Source organism: Panthera onca, chromosome Y (genome assembly GCF_046562875.1).
Source record: "Panthera onca isolate mPanOnc1 chromosome Y, mPanOnc1 haplotype 2, whole genome shotgun sequence".
Taxonomy (NCBI): domain Eukaryota; kingdom Metazoa; phylum Chordata; class Mammalia; order Carnivora; family Felidae; genus Panthera; species Panthera onca.
This window is the reverse complement of record NC_138358.1, coordinates 21,690,128-21,712,921: the sequence shown is the minus strand read 5'-3', so window position 1 is coordinate 21,712,921 and position 22,794 is coordinate 21,690,128. Positions and strand designations below refer to the sequence as shown.

The window sequence follows — 22,794 nt, the reverse complement described above, 5'->3', positions numbered from 1 at the left end:
GAAGAAGGACCCTAAGAAGGCGGGTGTTGGAGGGCTGGCTACGATATATTCTAAAGCTAACATGTATTCTGCATTTATTCAGTTCTTAAAGTAACACCAGGGTGCAGTCGACTCCCCGGGCTCAGAAGGGCATTGGGTGGCCCAGGGGCCTTGCACCTCTGTTGTGCGTCTCCGGAGAGCAGCACTGGCACTCACTGCTGATCTTGGGCTTCTTTGTATCATACACGTTCTTGTGCACTTAACGCCTGTATCCGCAGAGATCGTTCTGGGTTGACTGCGCTGAGGTCTGAGTCACGATTTCTCTTAACGACCCCACGCTGCTCCACAGTCTGGATCCTCCGCTGTTCTACAGAACCTCTGTAGACGGATATTTCTGGTGCTTCTGGTGAAAGCCTGTAACTGTACCCGAGTCCGTGTACCTGTACGTACAGGTCGTTGCAGTCCATTTCCAACCTGGGGTTCTTGAATCAGAAGTTTGGGGAGCACGAACTGTGATAGCCACCTCCAAATTTCTCGGACCACTTTTCAGGCTCAGGTCCACTCTAGCAGAGGTTATTTTCAGTTTAGTTCTGTACTCTTTTCAAATGTGATGGGTGGAAAATGGCTTCGTTGGTTAAATGCACATTTTTAGGGCACCTGATGGCTCAGTCAGTTAAACATCTGACTCGATTTCGGCTCAGGTCATGATCTCACGGTTTGTGAGGTTGAGCCTTGCATCTGTGCTGTTAGCGTGGAGCCTGCTTGGGATTCTCTCTCCCTCTCTCCGCCCCTCCCCTTCTCTCTCTTATGCACACTCTATCTCAAAAGTAAAATAAACATTTTTAAAAATTCAAAACAATTTAAATGGGCACTTTTCATTATGAATGAATTTGGGCGTCTTCCCATATCTTTAGAAGCTTTTTTTTTTTTTTTTTTTTTTTTTAAGTAGAGGAACATCTTTAAGGATATCAGAATGATCTGAATTCTATTCCAAGCAAAGCATCTATGCCACAGAGAACTGGTCAGTGGAGGGACAGGGAGGAGATGCAGGGCGCCTGCTAGCTGACGGAGGTGACAAGTTATCTAAATTTTTTTTTAATTTTTAAATTTAATATTTATTTTTGAGACAGAGAGAGACAGAACATGAACAGGGAAGGGTCAGAGAGAGGGAGACACAGAATCTGAAACAGGCTCCAGGCTCTGAGCTGTCAGCACAGAGCCTGATGCGGGGCCTGAACTCACGGACCGCGAGATCACGACCTGAGCTGAAGTCGGATGCTTAACTGACTGGCCACCCAGGCGCCCCAGTGACAAGTTATCTAAAAGACTCTTGGGGAGAAGGAAGAGACTTTTGCCCCAAAGGATTGATGGGAGCCACTGTGTAGAACTCCACTTTTGCATTCTGTATGTCCAGTTTTCTTTAAATGAGGGGTGCACAGGATAATTATCTGGTTTAGATGGGAATTAATGTTTTAAGCAATACGTATAACAAGATAATGATTGTTCACTTCTGTTTTTATGAAAACATACTTTATTTTGATCATTTTTAAAAATATATATTTGACATATACCATTGTGCAATTTGAAATACTTTTAATAACACTTAGGTATTACAACAATTTTTTAAATAACTTTGTATTAATTTTTAATACGATATGTCGATATTATTTTTTGCCTAATAGAAAAAAGTCTAAGGGGTGCCTGGGTGGCTCAGTTAAGAATCCAACTCTTGATTTCAACTCAGGTCATGATCGCAGGGTCATGGGGTGGAGCCACATCTGGCTCTGTGCTGAGATTCTGTCAGTCTCTTTGCCCCTCTCCCCTGCTTGCTCTCTCTATCTCTCTCAAAAAAAATAAATAAATAAATAAAAAGTCTGAAATGGTGCTTTGTTCAGAAACATGAATGAAATTCTGTAACCTGGTTAATTAGTTAGTATTAGGGTCTGTTGCTGTCACCCAGCACATGGCAACTCACTGCTATAAAATCCTGAAGATGCTCAGAGGAAGGACCACTAAAACTTCAAACTGAGTTTTACATTGTCCTTATTACAGAGGCACCAGTAGGTACTTTTAAAACAATTTCTCTGGAACTGGTAACGTGTATTCTTCTCTGCCGAAATTTAAATCTGTGTTTAAAGCCTGCCATTCTCCTCTTTCTCCATCCCCAGGCAACCACTTATCGGACTTCTGTCTCACAGATCAATTAGCATTTTCTAGAACTTTATGTACAGCTCCAAAGTAGATCATGTACTCTTAAAAATACGAACAAACAGACAAAACCCGACCAGTTTATAGAAAAGCACTCTGGGGGCGCCTGGGTGGTTCAGTGGGTTAAGCATCTGACTTCAGCCTAGGTCATGATCTCACAGTTTGTGAGTTCGAGTCCCACATCGAGTGAGCTCAAGCCCTGCTTCGGGTGAGCCCTGCTTCTGTTTCTCTCTGCCCCTCACTCACTTGTGCCCCCTTTCTCTTTCTCTCTCTCTCTGTCTCTCTCAAAAAAAAAAAAAAAAAAAAAAAAGGCACTCTGTAAATTATTCATAGACTGAACCACAAACACGTAAATATCCTGTGTTGCCCCGCCGGAGAGTATGGCCAAATGATGAATTAGCTTGCTCAACTCTTATTTAACTTGATTGTACTCCCAGCCCGTCCTCAGAGGCCCAGAGAAGGGCTGACATTTATGGCAAAGACTGAGGGTGGCCAGTGCAGGTATGGTGGTTCTCAGAGGTTCTGGGGAAATGTACCTCCGTGCAAACTACGTACCCAGAGTTTCATGAGTAGAAACAGCGGTTCACATGCTAACTCCTTCCTGCTAGTGTATCTCTTACCCGTAGGCTTGTTTTGTTTTGTTGCGTGTGGTGATCAGGGGAGCGAGTAGGCAGGATGGGATCGAGGGGAGCCGCTTGGACAAAGCCGTGGCGTCTGGTTTCCTGGGCCGTGGGCAGTGCTATCTTGTCATCGCTTAGGAGCCGGGAAGGGAAGGTGAGTCAGGAGGTGCGAGCGGCTCTTTATCTCTCCCTGTGAAGTTTCTTTCCCAGACACAAGAGAGAGAGCGCTTCCTTTCTCCCCGTGTGGGGTCAGCTGGAAACAGAGACCTGTAACCGTGATCCCCACCAAGTGCACATCTGTTCTCCTGCACGATGCCCAGGTGGTCAGGGAGGGGGCGGGGGTGTCTGCCCAGGAGTCAGGTGAACTGTTAGGCCATGAAGAGAGTCTGAGCCGAAAGCTCCTTCCTAGATCTTCCCTCCGGGCTACTCTGTTGTTCCGACTTTGCTTGGCGGAGGAAGGAAGTGCTACTCACTGGAAAGTTCGGGGCGGATGCGGTAACCTTTTCTTCTGTGTCGCTGACAGTCGTCATCTGCACCTTTGTCCTGTGTGTCCAGGCCACCTCCCTGGGAGGGCTGCCGGGCGGGTCTGGAGTGGCTCCTGTGCCTGTGTTTTCACAGACAGCCACGGCTGTTGTCCTGGGCAGGCACAGAGGGTACACCATGGCCTAAGATGGGCTCGGAACAGGTGAACACCAGAAACCGGGTCACTTGTGGCATTTTCCTGATCCTACTAGATCAGCCTCGGGAGATGTGCTCAGGGTCTGCCTGATGCGCACAGCGTGTTGGGAAAGGGGGCGTCTTGCTCAGACCTGGGGTTAAGGCTGCTGCGCTCTGATCCTATCGAATGTGCACTGAAATGACATGAAGAGTGCTGGGACACAGTCCTCCTCTCTCTCTTTGGAGGCAAAATTACCATAGCCTCAGCTTCTAAAATGTACATATAATTTCAAATATCCTCGGGAAAATTTCTTTTAAATACCACGCTATCCATTACTTTGGAAAGCTTGCAACTGCTCTGGCTTTTTTTTTTTTTTTTTCAACTTCGTATGGGAACAGATAGTTTTGGTTACAATGAAGCACGCCTGCCCACCTCATCATTTATGGTACTCTCAAACCATCATCCGGTGTTGCAGGTAGTTTTGCCGGGTCCGGATTATCGATAGGGTTGGTTCATGTGATTTTCTGCCTCTTTGCCGGCGGCCTTAAATCCTTTTGTGTCTCTAATTACAGCCCCTAAGCTTGCGTTCAGGAGCAGATTAACACCCAAGGGTAGAGGTTCTTCGCTGGAGGCTGAGAGGGTTAGCCAGACTTCGGGCCGAGTTAGAGATTTCAAGAAAGCGGCTTTCAAGTCTAGTGACAACAGCTGTGCTCGCTACGAGCACATTTCTTGCAGCCTGCTTTGTTTTCTGGATGCCACTAAGCTGCAGTGAACTCCGCACCGCCCCTGTGTTGTGCTGGGAGCCCCTCTGCTCCTGGCTCCTTGGAGCTGTCCTGCAGCAGGTGGGTCTGCACGCAGCCCTGACATTGGTTGGCACCGATGTTCTTGGAAGCAGCTATGGGTGGCGATGCGGCAGGGTTACAGGCAGGGCTAGGGCGCCCCGCCTCTTTCATCCTGTGGGAATGCTGCCTCTCAGCCTGGCGTTTGTTCCAAATGCAGCTTTGATGTCCTGTATCAGTCTCAGCTCTTTAGGCCATTTGGGAATTTTTATCTTAATTCTTCTCATGTATAAAGGCGGGAACTCTGTGGCTCGCATCCCATAGGGCTATATGGATTCAATCCAGCATGACATCACCGTCCACAGCAGTATGTTGTCTGACCACCGCCGGGGAAGGGAGCCCTTTGCCGTTTCTCGAGTGCTCGGCCCTGTGTCTTCATACATTCGTGTAACGTGTTAGAAGCGCTCCGTGCAATCATACCATTAGGTCCTGCCGTCCAGGAGCTGCCTGCTGAGGATGCTCTCATAGGCCTGGATTGGGAAAGCTGTGACAGGTGGTGAGCCAACAGATGTGAGGAGGCCGGGAAGCAGACTGCAGCAGAGTCTTACCTGAGGCTGGGCCACTGACCTGCCCTTGGAAGGCTGAGCCAGGTTTGAGCCGCAAATCTGGTCCTACCTCGGCAATACCAGGGAAGGGCAGAGGGGGTGCAGGCAAACGGACTGCAGGGGGACGGGTGACTAGGTGGCTGGGGGCAGAACAGTGCTGGCCCTGAGCTTGCCTCTGAGCTGCCGGGAGGGCTAGTGCAAGGCCACCAGCCTGCCCACATGTGTCTCCAGCTGATGCCCACGCTGCTGGCCCAGGGGCACCCTCCAGACCACAGCTTGGCTAGATGCCTGAGAATGTGGGAGCTTGGGCTCCTGTGGCAGCTGTGAGCAGTTGAAGGTTCTGGAGTGAGAGCAAGAGCTGTCTAGAGCAGCGTGGCTAGGAGATTGATCTGGCAGGAGGTAGACAGACCAGCAGAGGGAGAGGCTGCTCAGGACGTAGTCATCCACAGGCTTGGCTGGGTCAGAACAAGGTTCATTTTGTGTTTGTAGAGTGCTGGTTTTTATGTGTTTCCTTTTGAAGGACTAAAAAGGGTGCTTGCAGTCACCCTCTCCAGTGCACACCACCCCCCCACCACCTTCCACCTCCCCTGCTGGCCTGTACCCCCTCCTTTCCTTGAATTCTAAAGTCTTCACACAGGGCTGTTCCCCTCACCCACGGGTCACCGAGGCACCTTTGCAGTCCTGCCCAGACCACCCCTTCTCTGAAATCCAGGCCTCTTCCCCCCTCGGGCCCCCGATTCTTTTCTCTAAGATGCCCCCAACGGATCACTATTGATTTCCTCCCGCCAAGGAGCCTTCTCCAACCCCAGGGTTGCCTAAAAGCCCCAGATCCCATCATAACCCCCGGCACAATGCACACCCAAAGCCAAGGCACCTGGCCTCCCCCTCTGGCCTCCCCGGCCTCCCAGCCAGCGGGTCCGGTACGGTCAGGCTGACGCAGCTTGTGGTGACCAAGCACAGACTGTTTGTTTTGTGAGGTGGTGCCTGTTGGCTTCATTCTAAAAGGCTATGAAAATAACCCAGCAGTCACGAAACTTTTTTTTAGGCAAGGAAGGGATTCTGTTCTTTATGAGAATGACAAACATTTCACTGAAGCATTTATTTTAATAATTCCTTTTTTAAGAGAGAGAGTGCACACGAGCATGGGAGGGGGGCAGAGAGAGAGGGGGACACAGAATCTAAAGCAGGCTCCAGGCTCTGAGCTGTCATCACGGAGCCCGATGCAGGGCTCGAACTCACAAACCATGAGATCATGACCTGGGCTGAAGCCAGACGCTTAACCGACTGAGCCACGCAGGCGGCCCTGGATTCATTCTTAATTTTAAATGATATGCTAGCATTTTTCATATTTGTGGTGTAAACCCTGTCCTTCCAAAAATCCCCCAAAGACTACCTCGCTTATAAAATTATTTCTAAAAATTGAAGTAAATTTTTATTAATCTTGGTATGTAATTTGTGGGAAAGGCTTCGGGGGAACAACCCTCATTAGGATGAATAATTTCATCTGTAGGAGCAGAAAATGTTCGTAGCCAGTACTATGGCTTTTCTGTATTTATATGAAAGGAATAGTAAGCACTGATTAGAGGTGCCATTTGGGAAGAGTGACAGTGGCATGAGAGAATACTCCCAAAACCAGGCGGGCCGCAGAGTGAAATGGAGACACGGAGTCTGCAGGCTTCTCCAAATTGTCTAGAGACAGAGAGGAGGTCATGCAGAGGGCTGTCTTTAGATCATGGCTTCTTTTCCTTGGGCGTCTTTTTGGCCTTTTAATTTTTAAATATTCCATATTTTCTACAATAAGCATGTGTTTTAAGGATTCCAAACATCAACAGCCGTTTGAACAAACAGGATTCCTTTCCTACATACACTGGGCTGACCCTGGCCCGGTGTGAGCACGGACGAAGCCCCACTGCCTATCCAGTGATTCTGGGATTGCGCAGCCCCAGGCTCAACGTGGGGCGTTGCTGGTCCGTCTGTCACATCCCTGCCCGCAGCACCTGCTCAGAAGCAGGACCTTCGGCGTCTCTGGGTTGGGCTGCACAGGCCTTTGTGGCTCTAGCGCTCCCATTCGCCCCCCATGGCTGTTTGCGAGGCCAGAAATCACCCTCTGTGTTTCTCCCTCCCAGAATGGGCTTCCTTACCGGTCTCTCCAGTTGGCTTACATCTGACTGCGGCCAAGGAGGGAGCATTCTTTCCGTAGCGTCCCTATTCATTCCTGTTCGATATTTGTCTTGGGGCTGTCTCGACCATAGCAGACATCCCACAGGAAGGAGTGATTCGGGACTGGTTTGCTGTATGCCATTTTGCATTTACTCCTTTCTTTGTTTTTATTTTATTTATTATTTTTTTTCCAGAGGGAATTTTTTTTTTTAATCTTTGTAATATAATTTACTGTCAAATTGTGTAACATAAGGTGTGTAAAGCGTGCTCTTGGTTTTTGGGGTAGATTCCCATGGTTCATCGCTTAATACAACACCCAGTGCTCATCCCAACAAGCGCCCTCCTCAATGCCCATCACCCATTTTCCCCTCTCCCCTCCTCCATCAACCCTCAGTTTGTTCTCTGTATTTAAGAGTCTCTTATGGTTTGCCTCCCTCCCTCTCTGTAACTATTTTTTTCCTTCTCTTCCCCCATGCTCTTCTGTTAAGTTTCTCAAGATCCACATATGAGCAAAAACATACGGTATCTGTCATTTTCTGACTCATTTATTTCACTCAGCATAATACCCTCCAGTTCCTTCCACGTTGCTGCAAATGGCTGGGTTCCATTCTTTCTCATTGCCAAGTAGTACTCCATTGTATATATAAACCACATCTTCTTTATCCATTCGTCAGTTGATGGACATTTAGGCTCTTTCCATAATTTGGCTGTTGTTGAAAGCGCTGCTGTAAACATTGTGGTACATGTGCCCCCATGAATCAACACTCCTGTATCCTTTGGATAAATTCCTAGTAGTCCTATTGATGGGTCATAGAGTGGTTCTATTTTTAATTTTTTGAGGAGCCTCCACACTGTTTTCCAGAGCGGCTGCACCAGTTTGCATTCCCACCAACAGTGCAAGAGGGTTCCCGTTTCTCCACATCCTCTCCAGCATCTATATAGTCTCCTGTTGTGCATTTTAGCCACCCTGACCAGTGTGAGGTGGTATATCAGTGTGGCTTTGATTTTTATTTCCCTGATGGTGAGTGACGTTGAGCATCTTTTCATGTGTCAGTTGGTCATCTGGAGGTCTTCTTTGGAGAAGTGTCTGTTCATGTCTTCCACCCATTTCTTCAGTGGATTATTTGTTTTTCAGGTTCTGAGTTTGATAAGTTCTGTATAGATTTTGGGTACTAGCCCTTTATCCGATATGTCCTTTGCAGGTATCTTCTCTCATTCCGTCGGTTGCCTTTTTGTTTTGTTGATTGTTTCCTTCACTGTGCAGAAGCTTTTTATCTTGATGAGGTCCCAATAGTTCATTTTTGCTTTTAATTCCTCGTCTTTGGTGATGTGTTGAGCAAGAAATTGCTGGGGCTGAGGTCAAAGAGGTAGTTGCCTGCTTCCTCCTCTAGGGTTTTGATGGCTTCCTGTCTCATGTTTAGGTCTTTCATCCATGTTGAGTTTACTTTGTGTATGGTGTAAGAAATGGTCTAGTTTCATTCTTCTGCATGTTGCTGTCCAGTTCTCCCAGCACCATTTGCTAACGAGACTGTCTTTTTTCCATTGGATACTCTTTCCTGCTTTGTCAAAGATTAATTGGCCATACATTTGTGGGTCCAATTCTGCGTTCTCTATTCTGTTCCATTGGTCTATGTGTCTGTTTTTGTGCCAATACCATACCGTCTTGATGATTACAGCTTTGTAATAGAGGCTAAAGTCTGGGATTATGATGCTTCCTGCTTTGGTTTTCTTTTTCAATATTACTTTGGCTATTCGGGGCTTTTGTGGTTCCATACAAATTTTAGGATTGTTTGTTCTAGCTTTGAGAAGAATGTCGGTACAATTTTGTTGAGATTTCATTGTATTTTATTATTACTTTAAAAAAATTTAATGTTTATTTTTGAGACAGAGAGAACAGAGCCTGAATGGGGGAGGGTCAGAGAGAGGGAGACACAGAATCTGAAGCAGGCTCCAGGCTCTGAGCTGTCAGCACGGATCCCGATGCGGGGCTTGAACTCACAAACGGTGAGATCATGACTTGAACTGAAGTCAGACGCTTAACTGACTGAGCCACCCAGGCACCTCTGTATTTTATTATTTAAAAAAAATTTTTTTAAGTTTATTTATTTATTTTGTGTGTGAGAGAGACAGAGGGAGCAGGGGAGGGGCAGAGAGAGAGAGGGAGAGAGAGAGAATCCCAAGCAGGCTCTGCACCATCAGCACAGAGCCCGATGTGGGGCTTGAACTCACGAGCCGTGAGATATCATGACCTGAGCGGAAGACAAGAGTCTCATGCTTAACCAACGGAGCCACCCCGGCACCCCGCATTTACTCACTTCTAATGCTCATGGCTCTGCGGGTGGCCAGGGTGGATACCACTAAGAACCAAGTATGGCATAGTGGTTTCACCCAGGCCCTCAAACTGGGGACTTGTGCTCTCCTGTCCTGGCACATCCTGTGACCTGTGCACTCCTCAGGGTCCCCACATTTCTGGCGGCTGAATGGCTTAAAGCCACCTGAGTGTGTATCTTGTGCGAGAAGAAAGCCCACGATCTTGTGAAAATGAAGACCTTAAATCTGTTCTTGTTTCTGTTCATCTGGGTCTGTCTGAAACGCAGCCAGAGGGACAGTGGCTGTGTGAGACCACTAGGTGGCGCCAGAGAGCTCTTTCCCCACAGCCTGCCAGACCAGCATCCTCACAGCATTGTGATTGAATGAACACTTGGGTCCAGAACGTCGTCCTCTCTCTTATTGGCATGAATCCAGCCGTTTTAGGTAGTCAGAGGGGCTGAGAAACAGAAGGTAGCTGGAACCTTCCCAAATACATTCATTATGCACTAGGAAATTCAAAGGACCTGATGAAAAGCCCATTATGTTTTAGGAAAACGTCACTATCCCCAATAGCCAGAATATCCTTATGTGTAGCTTATAGGTACAACCTTTTCACTGGGTGATTTTTTTTTTTAAAGCTCTTAATTTCTGCTGTGGTTGTCAACTATGTCTTCTTGGAATAGACATGCATCTATATGTGTTATTTTTTTATTTTATTTTTTAATGTTTAGCTGTTTTTGAGAGAGCAAGAGACAGAACATGAGCAGGGGAGGGGCAGAGAGAGAGAGAGAGAGAGAGAGAGAGAGAGAGAGAGGGAGGGAGACACAGAATCTGAAACGGGCTCCAGGCTCTGAGCTGTCAGCACAGAGCCCAACGCGGGGCTCGAACTCACAGACTGTGAGATCATGACCTGAGCCGAAGTCGGCCACTTAACCGACTGAGCCACGCAGGCACCCCTGTATTGTCTTTTTAAAAAGGAGGGAGTGCGTGCACTCTTGGAGCCCTGCTGCCCCCCACCCCCAAGTCAGCCAGCGCATATCCCAGTCTTGCCATGTGCTGGGTTGGAACACGTTGCCACAGATTATAAGGCATTTTCTTTTTCAGGCTTCCTTTTTTTATTTGTTTCCTTTGCCTCCACTCTCAGTCTAGTTTATTTCCTTCATTAATTAAGTATAAAGGAAGATGAAACACATCCTTGATGCGATAGCACAGAAAATGCCACCTGAACACGAGACTCACGTAGCCAGAACCTTCCTCACGAGGATTTGGAGAAACTCGACGAGGTACACTTTGGGATTTCAATCCCCTTACTTCTGTGGTGTGATGAAGTTGTCTGTTTTTTTGCTCTTGTTCATGGGGAAACTCCTGAAGTCAACACATTCCACATTTTGCCACCCATCTACTTTTCCTCCTTAATTATGAGTTGTCAGAACGTTTTTACTTTAACGTTTATGTATTTGTTTTTGAGGGAGGCGCAGAGAGAGAGAGGGAGAGAGAGAGAATCCCAAGCAGGCTCCACACTGTCAGCGTGGCTGGAACACAGGAACCGTGAGGTCACGACCTGCGCCGCAATCAAGAGTCAGACACTTAAGTGACTCGGCCACTCAGGCGCCCCGTGAGTTGCCAGAAGGTTTAAGTTATACATACTTTTCAGATTTCTTTAATCCTCTTTACTACTGTTTTGAAAGAGCGTGTGTGTGTTCGAACACACGAGCCGGGCAAGGGCAGAGGAGGAGAGAGAGTCCCAAGCAGGCTCCACACCCAGCCCAGAGCCCATCGTGGGGCTCAATCTCATGACGCTGGGATCACGACCTGAGCCGAAGTCAAGAATCAGACGCTGAACTGACTGAGCCACCCAAGCACCCCAGGTTTCTTTAATATGCTTTTAACATTAATATCCTTTAATGTCTTTGCCTGCCTGGAAGAATGTCTGCTCTCTGTCAAGCATCTAGAGAGGCTCGGTTTGAGCCTCTTGAGCTGCCGACTGGCCACAGTGAGCAAGTTCTGTCCCAAATTGGAGACGTGGAGACATGGAGACTGGGAGAAGCAGGTGCGTGGCTCTCCTCACACACCACCGTTTTCTTGGATGCTCTGTGAACATTTACATGGCAGCTGTAGGGATTTGCGACTGAACCTCCCTTATCATTCCCAGGCGGTGTAGCCAAAAAAAGAATAAGCCACCGATGGGAGGGTGCGGACAGGGGCGCAGGAGCCCAGGAAGACGCTGCATACTGTGTTCACAAGTCCTGGCTGAACGGACTAGAGTCGTCGTTCTAGGGCATCATGAATTCACACGATGGGGACCCTTAGCTGACTTCACAGGCACTTGAGAGGCTCAGAGGAATGAATGCGCCTCTGCTAGTCTCAGTTAATGTCAAGATGTCTGCGTTTACTTAGTGAAGTGAGTAAATAGAAGTCATCCAGGGATGCCTGGGGGTCAGTCGGTTAAGCATCTGACTCTTGCTTTTGGCTCAGGTCGTGATTTCACGGTGCAGGAGTTGGAGCCCTGCGATGGGCTTTGTGCTCACAGTGCAGAACCTGCTCAGGACTCTCTCTCTCTCTCTCTCTGTCTCTCTCTCTCTGCCCCTCCCCTGCTCTCTGTCTCTCTCTCAAAATAAATAAATAAACTTTAAAAAAAAGGAAGTGGTCTAAACTGTGTGTGACCCGGCTGAGCTGGGGACCCCCTGCACTTCTCTCTAGTGCATCTCTCCTCCTCAAGGAGGCTGACGGCTGTGTGCCTAGCTATGCTGAAACAGGAAAGACAGAAGAGTCCTTCCAGGGTCCTACTGATGGCTGAGGCGAGGACAAGATTTATTTACCTGTTTAGAGCAAAAATTGAAGAATAAGGCTTAGTTCACATTTTGGAGCTCATGACTCTCACTCTGCCTTAGGATGGGTTCTGCATTAATAAAAGTTAACAATTTTTCATATCCAGATACCGTGGAAAGCCCCGGAATCAATGCTATCAGTCACGCGGGAGTAGCTGTAACATATTTCCGTGTCTCACTCCCGTCTTGGCACAGGGTTGTCCTTTATTTGCAATTCCTGAGTTGTCTGCGTTTTTTTTTGTTTTTTTGTTCTTTTCAGGAAGAATGAACTGAGCTGGAGGCCTCACTCCTGGCATGCCACCAAGTTCTCTGATAGCCACCCCGACACATCAGCATCTCCGTTCCCCTCTGCCAGCTCCTGTCCTTCCTGGCACGGCCGTCACCACCCCAGGTAGGCACTGTTTCCCACTGGGATGGACGGTGTTCGACATTCCACCAACGCCCATGACTTCCCAGCCCTGCCACAACAGCACCTTTCTTGACTTCAGCGTGATTTTCTTTTCTTTTCTTTTCTTTTCTTTTCTTTTCTTTTCTTTTCTTTTCTTTTCTTTTCTTTTCTTTTCTTTTCATTCCTTTCCTTTCTTTTTTTTTTTTTTTTTTTAACATTTATCTGTCTTTGAGACAGAGAGACAAAGAGTGAGCAGAGGAGGGGCAGAGAGAGAGAGGGAGACACAGAATCTGAAGGAGGCTCCAGACTCTGAGCAGTCAGCATAGAGCCCGATTTGGGGCTTGAATTCATGAACGGCGAGATCATGACCTGAGTCAAAGTCCTATGCTTAACCAACTGAGCCACCCAGGCACCCCTCTTTTTTTTTTTAATTTATTTATTTTGAGAGAGAGAGAGAGAGACACCGTGCCAGTGGTGGAGGAGCAGAGAGAGAGGAAGAGAGAGAGAATCCCAAGCAGGTTCTGCACTGTCAGCGCAGAGCCCCATGCAGGTCTCTAACTCACAAACGGTACAATCATGACCTGAGCCGAAATCAACAGTCAGAGGCTTTTTTTCTGATGAGGAAAAGCTGCTGACACACCATTACCAGTAGAAATGTCTAAATTCTTCACTGGGTAGGTAGGTGTCCAAGCCTTGAAAACAAAAACTAGGAGCACCTGGGTGGCCCAGTTGGTTAAGCATCTGACTTCGGCTCAGGTCATGATCTCGTGGTTCGCAAACCCCATGTCAGGCTCTATGCTGACAGCTCAGAGCCTGGAACCTGCTTTGGATTCTGTGTCTCCCTCTCTCTCTTCCCCCGCCCCTGCCCACACTTTGTGTCTCTGTCTCTCTCTCTCTCTCTCTCTCTATGTCTCTCTCTCTCTCTCTCTCTCTCAAAAAAAAAAAAAAATTAACATTAAAAAAAAAGAAAACAAAAACTAAAACACCAAGGGCAAGGATGAACAAGTGTGCTTTCTCATTTATGTTGTTTAATAAATCAGGAGCTTGGCGACTTACCTTTTTGGGCTGAATCCCTTTGGGCCAGCCAGGTCGGTGGTCCTGAGCTGAGTGGGAGGGCTGTCCGTCCACCCATGTGTCTACAGCAACCACCCTTCTTCTGAGACTTTTATGTGCACATTAGAAGGCAGAAGCGGGGCGCCTGGGTGGCTCAGTTGGTTGAGCCTCTGACTTGGGCTCAGGTCATAATCTCACGGTCCGTGAGTTCGAGCCCCACGTCGGGCTCTGTGCTGACAGCTCGGAGCCTGGAGCCTACTTGAGATTCTGTCCCCCTGTCTCTTGCTGCCCCTCCCCCCTCACACTCTGTCTTTCTCTGTCTCTCAAAAATAAATAAACATTAAAAAATCTTAAGAAAAAGAAGACAGGCTCTGCCTAAGGGTTCGGCAAGTGTATTCCAGCGAGGCTCCCAGGCCGTTCTCTTAAGCATCAACACCCTTTCCCCAGCCCCCAGGGCTCTCCTTATAGAGGAAATCAGGGCTTCACAGCCCACATGCCAGGGTGCCATCCAGCCTCGGGGGCCCAGGGGTGCTTTCCCACTGAGCAGGAGACCCAGATGCTGGGAGTTGTAGGTCAGTGGATGGAGGGGGAGTTCTGGGCTACCTGGAGTCCACATTTCAGGGCCAGAAGGGCTAATGTGTCAGGCAGGTGTGTGGCCACACCACAGGGGTGTTGGCTGGAGGAGGCCTCTCCTGGCCACCTTGGGTGAGTGGCCAGCGTCCTCACAAGTCTCATATTAAAAGGATGATGGCTCTGTCTCCCTCTCTCAAAATAAATAAATAAACTTAAAAAAATTTTTAGAGAGGGGGGGAGACGCCTGGCTGCCTCAGTGGGTTAAGCGTCCGACTTCGGCTCAGGTCACGATCTCATGCTTCAAGCCCAGCTTCGGGCTTCTCGCTGACAGTGCAGAGCCTGCTTGGGATTGTCTCTTGTCTCCCTCTCACCCTCTCTCACCCCCCCCCCCAAATAAATAAGTAAACTTAATATTTTTTAAGCAGGGTGGCTTTGGGTGTGTGCGAGCCCATGTATGAGTGTGTATATGTATGTATATGTACAGGTGTATCTGTAAGTGTGGCGTGTGCACATGTATGCAAGTGCATGCTTGCGCGTGTGTGCTTGAATGTATGTGTTTGTGTATGTGAGTGTGCGTGCATATCTGTTATGGAAGGGCATTTGTGCCTGTGTGTGTAGAGCTAACGTAACCATCTCAAAATCAGTTTTTGATCATTAGTAAACACCGGTCTGCTACAAACTTCTGAAGTACTTCTGTGAAGGCAATACATCTCAGTGCATTGACCTGTTGAAAGTGACAAGAGATGATGGTATTTGGAGTCCAGGGTATTTTTGAAAAACCACAGATTCTCAACTGCGTAGTAAAAGTTAAGTGAAAAGTGGGCCTTTTATTTTCATTATCAAAGTGATGTAAAGTAATACGATTTCCATTAAGCCCATTTGGTGGTTTGTTGATGACAGAATCACGTTTGCTGCCCACATGCATGTGGGAACGGTGCTGGGCACTATTTATAGCTGCCCAGACCTCAAATGTTACAGAGAAATCACCTCCAGGGCACTGAGGGGAGGGTGCAGGAGAACCGCCTCCTGTTCTGTCTGAGAGGGGCACTGCTCTGTCCTTTTAGGAAAGGGTATACAAGCCAACAGTCCCCTGCCTTCAGGACAATGTCACTGTCCCCGGTAGCTGCCGTATCCTCAGAACTTGTAGATGGAGCCCTTGTTGTGTGTTTTCGTTGGTTCTCTTGTTCATTTGTTTGTTTTATAAATGGTCAGTGACGTGCTTTTCTAAATGTTTGTTTTTTTTGAGAGAGAGAGAGAGAGAGAGGGAGAGAGAGAGAGAGAGAGAGAGTGAGAGAGGGAGCACACAAGAACAGGGGAGGGGCAGAGAGAGAGGGAGAGACAGAATCCCAGGGAGGCTCTGCGCTGTCAGCCCAGAGCCCGACTTGTGGCTCCAACTCACAAACCCTGAGACCGTGACCTGAGCCAACATCAAGAGTCGGACGCTTAACCCACTGAGCCACCCAGGCGCCCCTTGTGTTTTGTTTTTGTTTTTGTTTTTTTGGGGGAGTGGGTTGCAATTTTATTTTTATTTATTTATTTTTTTTCCAATATATGAAGTTTATTGTCAAATTGGTTTCCATACAACACCCAGTGCTCATCCCAACCCTTGTGTTTGTTTTAAGAGTGATTTCGCCAGTTCGGTTTCCTGTGTCCTTGCCCTAATCACACATTTTTCCCATTCATCCTGGTTCTCCCCAAACCTAAAGTTGCCAGGGTTGTGGTAGTTTTTCTTGTTTTTTGTTTCTTACCTTGAAGCCTGAATGTTCCAGCTTTGTTGAACTTTAATGAAAACAGTTTTTTCTTTTTTTAAATATTTATTTTTGAGAGAGAGAGAGAGAGAGAGAGAGAGTAGGGGAATAGGTAGAGAGCTAGGGAGACAGAGAATCCCAAGCAGGCTCCACGCTGCCAGCTCAGAGCCCCACACGGGGCTTGAAACCAGAAACTGTAAGACCGTAATCTGAGCCAAAATCAAGAGTGGGATGCTCAACTGACTGAGTCACCCAGGCTCCCCACGGAAGCATTTTTAACATGCTTGGATAAGTAGTTTTACCATCGAGAGCCATTAGCCTCCTATATACACTGTCACTACCTCATAGAATAACTGATTCCTTAACAAACATATCTCCCAGCTTGTAGCAACAAACCTGATTTTGTATTTCCCTGTCTTAGGCCCCATCCTGCTTCAGAACCAGTATTTTTGGCATTCAGGTACAGCTCCAGTGAACTCTGTCAAGTTAATGAGTCCCCTGAGCACGGCAGTGTTTGTTTTGCTAAGAAAGCCTGTGGCTTGGGTCCTTTATCAAATATTCCATTAACTGAGAGTTAAGAGGAGCTCTTGGTACTTTAATATTTGGGTGTGGAAAAGTAACGCTATCTCTGGATTTCCCCTTTTAATTTGAAAATTATCGTTATTTGGGGCACTGGGGCGGCTCACTCGGTTAAGCATCCAACTTGTCCTGGTCTCACTGTTCGTGAGTTCGAGCCCCACATCGGGCTCTGCGCTGACAGCTCAGAGCCTGTTTTGGATTCTCCCTCTCTCCCTCTCTCTCTGCCCCTCCCTGCTCTCTCTCTCTCCCTCTCTCTCTCTCTCTCTCAAAATAAATAAATAAACGTAAAAAAATTTTAAAAAGAAAAGAGAAAATTACTGTCATTTGATTGCTTCTTCGGTTTTAGTAATCCATAAGAAGAATCCTTTTATACGCTAAACCCCGGGGTCCACAGTCTTGTTCTTTGAGGGGGCAGGTAGGGAATATTTTAGGCTTCATGGGTCTCTGTCGGTTGCAGGTACCCAGCTCTGCCGTTGTAGCTCAGAAGTATTCACAAACAGTGTGTAAACAAATGGCCATAATTGTGTTCCAATCACAGCTTATCTGTGAGTGCTGCAATGTGAATTTCCTGTCATTTTCACGGGTCACAGAATAATCTTTTTTAAAAAAGTCTTTAATGTTAATTTATTTTTGAGAGAGAGAGAGAGAGAGAGAGAGAGAGAGACAGAATGCGAGCAGAGGAGGGACAGAGAGAGAGGGAGACATAGAATCCGAAGCAGGCTCCATCCAGGCTCTGAGCTGTCAGCACAGAGCCCGACGCGCAGCTCAAACTCACGAGCCGTGAGATCATGACCCGAGCCGAAGTTGAACGCTTAACCCACTGAGCCACCCGGGCGCCCCGGCATCTGGACGTTTCTGTGTGGGGCCAGCTGTGTTCTTGGTCCTGCTCTCCTCATTTGTCCCCTTTACTATTGCTCGCTTCAAAAGCAAACTCTTCTCTCTGGTTCTTTCCTCCTAGTTCTTCCTCCCATGACCTGTCTGGCACGTGGGAGCACACGAATCTACAGCGTACCTCTGACCACTTTAGTTCCCTGGGGAGCGTCGACAGCCTGGACCACCCTTCCCAGCCCTACCCCTCCAGACGCCTCTCCGCCGCCAGGTCCAATGGCAGCATCGACCACCTGGGCGGCCCGAGCAAGCGGGACTCAGCTTACGGCTCATTCTCCACCAGCTCCAGCACGCCCGACCACACCTTGCCCAAGGCTGATGCGTCCTCTGCAGAGAACATCCTCTACAACGTGGGCCTGGGGGAGGCCTCCAGGCCGGGCGGCCGGCAGGGCCAGGCTGCCAGTGACCCCCAGGGCCTGGAGGACAGGCTCGGGTACTTGCCACCCCGGGCCCCCCGTGACGGCAGCAGAAGCCCCAGGCCAGAGGACAGTCCTGAGACCAAGCTGGCCACCCCTGGGAAATCAAATTTGGGACCGGTTTGGTATGTCCCCGATAAGAGAAAAGCACCTTCCTCCCCTCCTCCACCACCTCCCCCTCTCCGCAGTGACAGCTTCACTGCCACCAAGAGCCACGAGAAGGCCCAGGGCCCTCCACTCTCAGACACCGCCAGTGTGCAGCACTTTCCAGGCCCACCCCGGGCCCAGCCCCGCAGTGACTGGAGATCAGAGCCCACCAGTCAGCAGTGGAGGCCGGCACGGCCCGGCAATGGGAAGAGAGTCGGGAGCTCGGGCCCTGCGCCCCACGTCCCCCTGGACGGTGGGGTGCCGACCCCTGACCACAGGCCGGGCGGCCTCCCGGGGGCCCCTGGCCGGCTTCAGGCCTCCCTGTCCAGCACGGACGTGCGTTTCCCGCAGGCCTCCTTTGGCTGCCAGCACCCGCGCCAGTACAGTGACGAGAGTCCCTTCTGCCACGACGGCCCCAGGGCCGCCTCGTCGCTGAGGGAGCAGCACTGTGTGGCCGTCCCTGGTGGCTGCCAGGAGCCTTCTGCCCACCGTGTCCAGGACGACGGCCCCGCTCGGCTCAGGTGGCCCGGTGCCACTGAGCAGAAGGGCGACAGCGGTGGGCAGAGCCGCTACTACTGTGTGACCAGCAGACAGTGCCCACAGGCAAGCGCCCAGGCGGGACAGCCCCACGAGGAATACTGGCAGTCTGACAGGGCCGCAGAAGCCCACGAACTCCCCACTGAGCACCCGATGGGCCACGGGCCCTGGGGTCACATCCGCCAGCACGAGGAGGAGGCCCCGCACACCCGTGAGAGCGACCAGGCAGCCAAGGGCCACCCCATGGGAAGCGAGGAGCCACAGACAGCCGCCCACTGGGCAGGAGCCGCGGGGAAGGAAGCCGCCGACGGCTTCCTGTGGGCCGCGGGAGAAAGCAGCAAGATCTCCCCTCAGAAGACACCTATGCTGCACTCGCTGGCCCGGGAGGGGGCGCGCCCGCCCGACGACGGCCCGGGAGCTGGTGCCGAAAGGCCGCCCCCGTTCGATGGCCAGGTGGGCAGAGCCACCCGGAGAAGCGACCGCTTTGCCACCACCCTGAGGAACGAGGTCCAGATGCGCCGAGCCAACCTGCAGAAGAGCAGAAGCACGGTGGCGCTGGCTGGGGCCGACGAGGCGGCTCGGGAGGCCAGCGGCTGGCAGGTGGAGCCGGGAGGCGTCCCCGGCGCCTCCCCAGAAGGTTCCTTCCGGGGCACCTATAAAGACCACCTGAAGGAGGCCCAAGCCCGGGTCCTGAGGGCCACGTCCTTTAAGCGCCGCGACTTGGAGCCCAGCCCGGCCGATCGTCCCGCGGGGTCAGCAGAGCCGCGGACTGAGGAGCACAGCACACATCTGGATGCCGCCCCCCACTTCTGGGAGGGGGGCCTGCCCAAGCCGTCCCCGTCTGGAGGGGGCCTGCCGCACGTTCCCCGCATTGGGGCCCGGAAACGGTTCACGGTGCAACAGAAGCTGAAATCGTACTCCGAACCCAAGAAAATGAACGAGGTGGGGCTCGCAGGGCCCGATCGCCCCCACCGGCACCCGGGTGCGTCCGAGGACACCGTGGGCACATTCGCCGACAGGTGCAAGTTTTTTGAGGAAAGCAGCAGACCCATTCACCAGAGACCTGGGCAGAGGCAAGCGCTCTGTGGATTCCCGAAGGAGAAGCTGGAGAGGCCGCGGACAGCGGGCCACGGGTACGAAGGTGCAGAGCCTTCGTTCCAGAACAGGGCCCACACGACCTCCTTTGGAGAGAACCCCAGCAGTCACGGAAAAACGGCGAACATGGGAAAACCAGAACCGTCTCAGAGACTTGGAACCTTTACTGAGTATCAAGCCTCTTGGAGGGAACAGAGAAACACTCTAGAAGCCAGGAGTTCTGGGCGGTATCACTCAGCGGATGACATCTTGGACGCAGGTCTGGATCAACACGAGAGGCCACAGTACGTTCATGGAAGGTCCCGTTCCTCACCATCCACAGACCCCTACAAACAGGTAAGGTTTGTGCCCCAACCAAGGAAGAGCTGCCCCGGGCTGCTGTCTTAAGGCACATGTAGGATGCCCTGAAAATACGATGGCCCAATGTCAGTGTCGCTTGTGTCCCGCCGTTTGGGCATCGTTTGTGTGCACCGGCTCTTCTCGTGTCAACTTGTGTGAAAGGTACCTGGGGACTAAACAGGTACATCCATGACAATTTAACTCCGTATCCGTGTGCCTGTCCTGAGTCCCCGGCCTCCCCATCGTCACTTGCTTCGGCTGTCTTTCCTCATAATTAGCTTGCCCCAACCTTAACACCACGTAAAGAATTTGGGGGGAAGCCTAGAAAATGGTCAGTTCTCTGAAATGCAAAGGGGTGAAGACAGTGTATGATACACGATAGCCACTCTTCAAATGCTGAGGCCTTTAAAATTTTTAATATTTGTTCCTTGTAGTATTTTTTTTCAAATATGTTTGGATTCCTCCAGAACAAATGTAATTAAACATGCAATGCATTAAACTGTTGCACTTTTTATAAGGTGAGAATTCTTTTTATTTTTTTTATTAAAAAGAATTTTTTTAAGTTTATTTTGAGAGAGAGCGAGTGAATGAGCAGGGGAGGGGCGGGGGGAGAATCCCAAGCAGACTCCATGCTATCAGCACAGAGCCCAGTGCGGGTCGCAGACTCACAAACTGTGAGATCGTGACCCCAGCTGAAACCAAGAGTCAGACGCTTTAACTGAGCCACCCAGGCGCTTCTATGAGCTAAGAGTCCTAATGCTGAAAGTTGACTTCAAGCTTTCTAGGAAATTTAAAGAAAACATTCCAGTGTCATCTCGCCTCTTTCTCTCTCTCTCTCTCTCAAAATATAAATAAACATTAAAAAAAATTTTTTTTAAAAAAGAACCAGTAGTAGGTTCAATACACAATATTCAGGGGGTGCCTAGCCTTAGTCGGTTGAGCGCCTTTTTTTTTTTTTAATGTTTATTCATTTTTGAGAGACACAGTGCAAGCGGGGGAGGGGAGAGAGAGAGAGAGACAAACAGAATCTGAAGCCGGGTCCAAGCTGTCAGCACAGTCTGACACGGGGCTTGAACTCAAGGACGGTGAGACCATGACCTGAGGCAATGTCAGACGCTTAACCGACTGAACCACCCAGGTGCCCCAAGCGTCTGTCTCTTGATTTCAGCTCAGGTCACCATCTCACAGTCCATGGGTTCAAGCCCTGTGTCAGGCTGTGTGCTGTCCGTGCAGAGCCTGCTTCGGATCCTGTCTCCCTCTCTCTCAGCCCCTCCCCAGCTCGCTCTCTCGCTCTCTCTCTCTCTCAAAAATAAATAAATACTAAAAAACAACAGTTTGGAGAGCGGAGCTTGTGAGCCTTGTGGCTGAGTGTCATTACAAGGCGGCAGGCTGCGTCCTCGCCTCCGCGGCACAGGCTCGCGGGGCAAACCCACAATGAGGGGGTTCATAATAATAGATGTCTTGAGGAAGGCAGCTTGATGATTCGGTGTCTCACTGTGCTGCTCTTGGCAGGAAGCTGCCATCGAACCACAACAGCAAGTGGGGGACGCTGGTGAGCACAGGCAACTTTCTGCCACCATCCGGGCCGAGGAGGGATGCCCTAATCCGAGGTGGGTGAATTCTGGATTTGGGGTTGCTAAGAAGACATCTTGGAGGTGGCCTTCTCGATGGTGGGTGAATGCTTGGTTCACGTGATTGGGCCTCTGGTGGTTTTTTTGCCAAATCCAGCATGGCTGCTAACTGGATGCAGTTTCCAGCACCTCAGCGTCCCCGCTGCAGACGTGGTGCCGTTTGAGCAGAGCCTGTAGCCCTGCGCCGCCTCCAGCAGAAGCGTCTCAAGGGCGAAGATGTCTTCTGATGCCATCGTGCCTTTTTTTTTTTTTTTTTTTTTTTGGTTCTTAAAATGGCTGCTGTGTTTTCTGTACAGTACGGTTCTTTATGTTCACAGAATGAGAAATCCAGTGTAATGTGCTTGAATGAAATGCTCTATCCAGAATGCTCGTTGAAAGGATGCTTTAATGATCTAGTACACAGCTGGGCTGCCGGGGCGTGGTCTCCAAATTGGAGTTGCCTGCGAAGATTGTCAGAAAGGAATGGAGCCAGCCTTTCTAAATCGGGCTTATTTCGAGCTCGAAAATAGAAATCAAGTCCGTTGGCTCCTCAAGAGGATCTGAAGGACTGGTGGATGGTAGCAGTGTTATTAGCACGTTGTGTGCCGTAGTTCTCAAATGTGGCCAGTGTAGCTGTTTGACTGTAGTGAGGATAGAATTTAGACTGATTAAGTAAATGAATCAATAGTGTCATCTCGCCCTTGATACGCACGAGGAGGGAGGGAGATGGAAGCGTAGAACACTGTAGGACCTGTGGTATCAGCTTATTTTGAGAGGGCTGATAGGGGCACCTGGGTGGCTCAGTCGGTTGAGCGTCCACCTTTAGCTCAGGTCAGGATCTCACGGTTCGTGAGTTCAGCCCCCACATCAGGCTTGCTGCTGTCAGCTCAGAGCTCGCTTCAGATCCTCTGTCCCTCTCTCTCTGCCCCTCCCCCATGCACACTCTCTCAAAAATAAAACATTTAAAAAAAAAAAAGAGGGTTGATAGAACAGTGGAAATAAAACTACACAATTGGGTCACTGAATACAGATCTTTCTAATGCTTTGAGAATCTCTGGTGATTGGTGTGATATTCAAATTTAAACACTTAACCTCAAAATTCAGGGTTCTGTTGCAGAAATAACCAATTTAAATGTTTGCTTTTGAGAGCCTTCTATACTGGGGTTTTATTTCGTTTGGCTTTAAACTCGAGTGCTGTTAGCCTTACAGGAGAATATCCAATCTTTACGTGGCTCTGAGGGGACACGAGTGGTATTTTGTGTAGGAAGTCTGTG

The 22,794-nt window shown here is 49.6% G+C and overlaps 2 protein-coding genes across 3 annotated transcripts in view; both read left to right on the top strand.

Moving 5' to 3' along the window:
* The window catches only part of LOC145714947 (eukaryotic translation initiation factor 1A, X-chromosomal), a 795,969-nt gene that overhangs the window by 372,307 nt on the left and 400,868 nt on the right, over window positions 1-22,794 (top strand). The window lies entirely within an intron of this gene.
* LOC145714992 (protein Shroom2-like) lies at window positions 4,591-21,705 on the top strand. Its single transcript, XM_081794581.1, has 5 exons — window positions 4,591-4,691; window positions 12,407-12,538; window positions 17,447-19,907; window positions 21,423-21,520; window positions 21,639-21,705. The coding sequence occupies exons 1-5, from the start codon at window positions 4,591-4,593 to the stop codon at window positions 21,703-21,705; spliced, it is 2,859 nt and encodes a 952-aa protein (XP_081650707.1).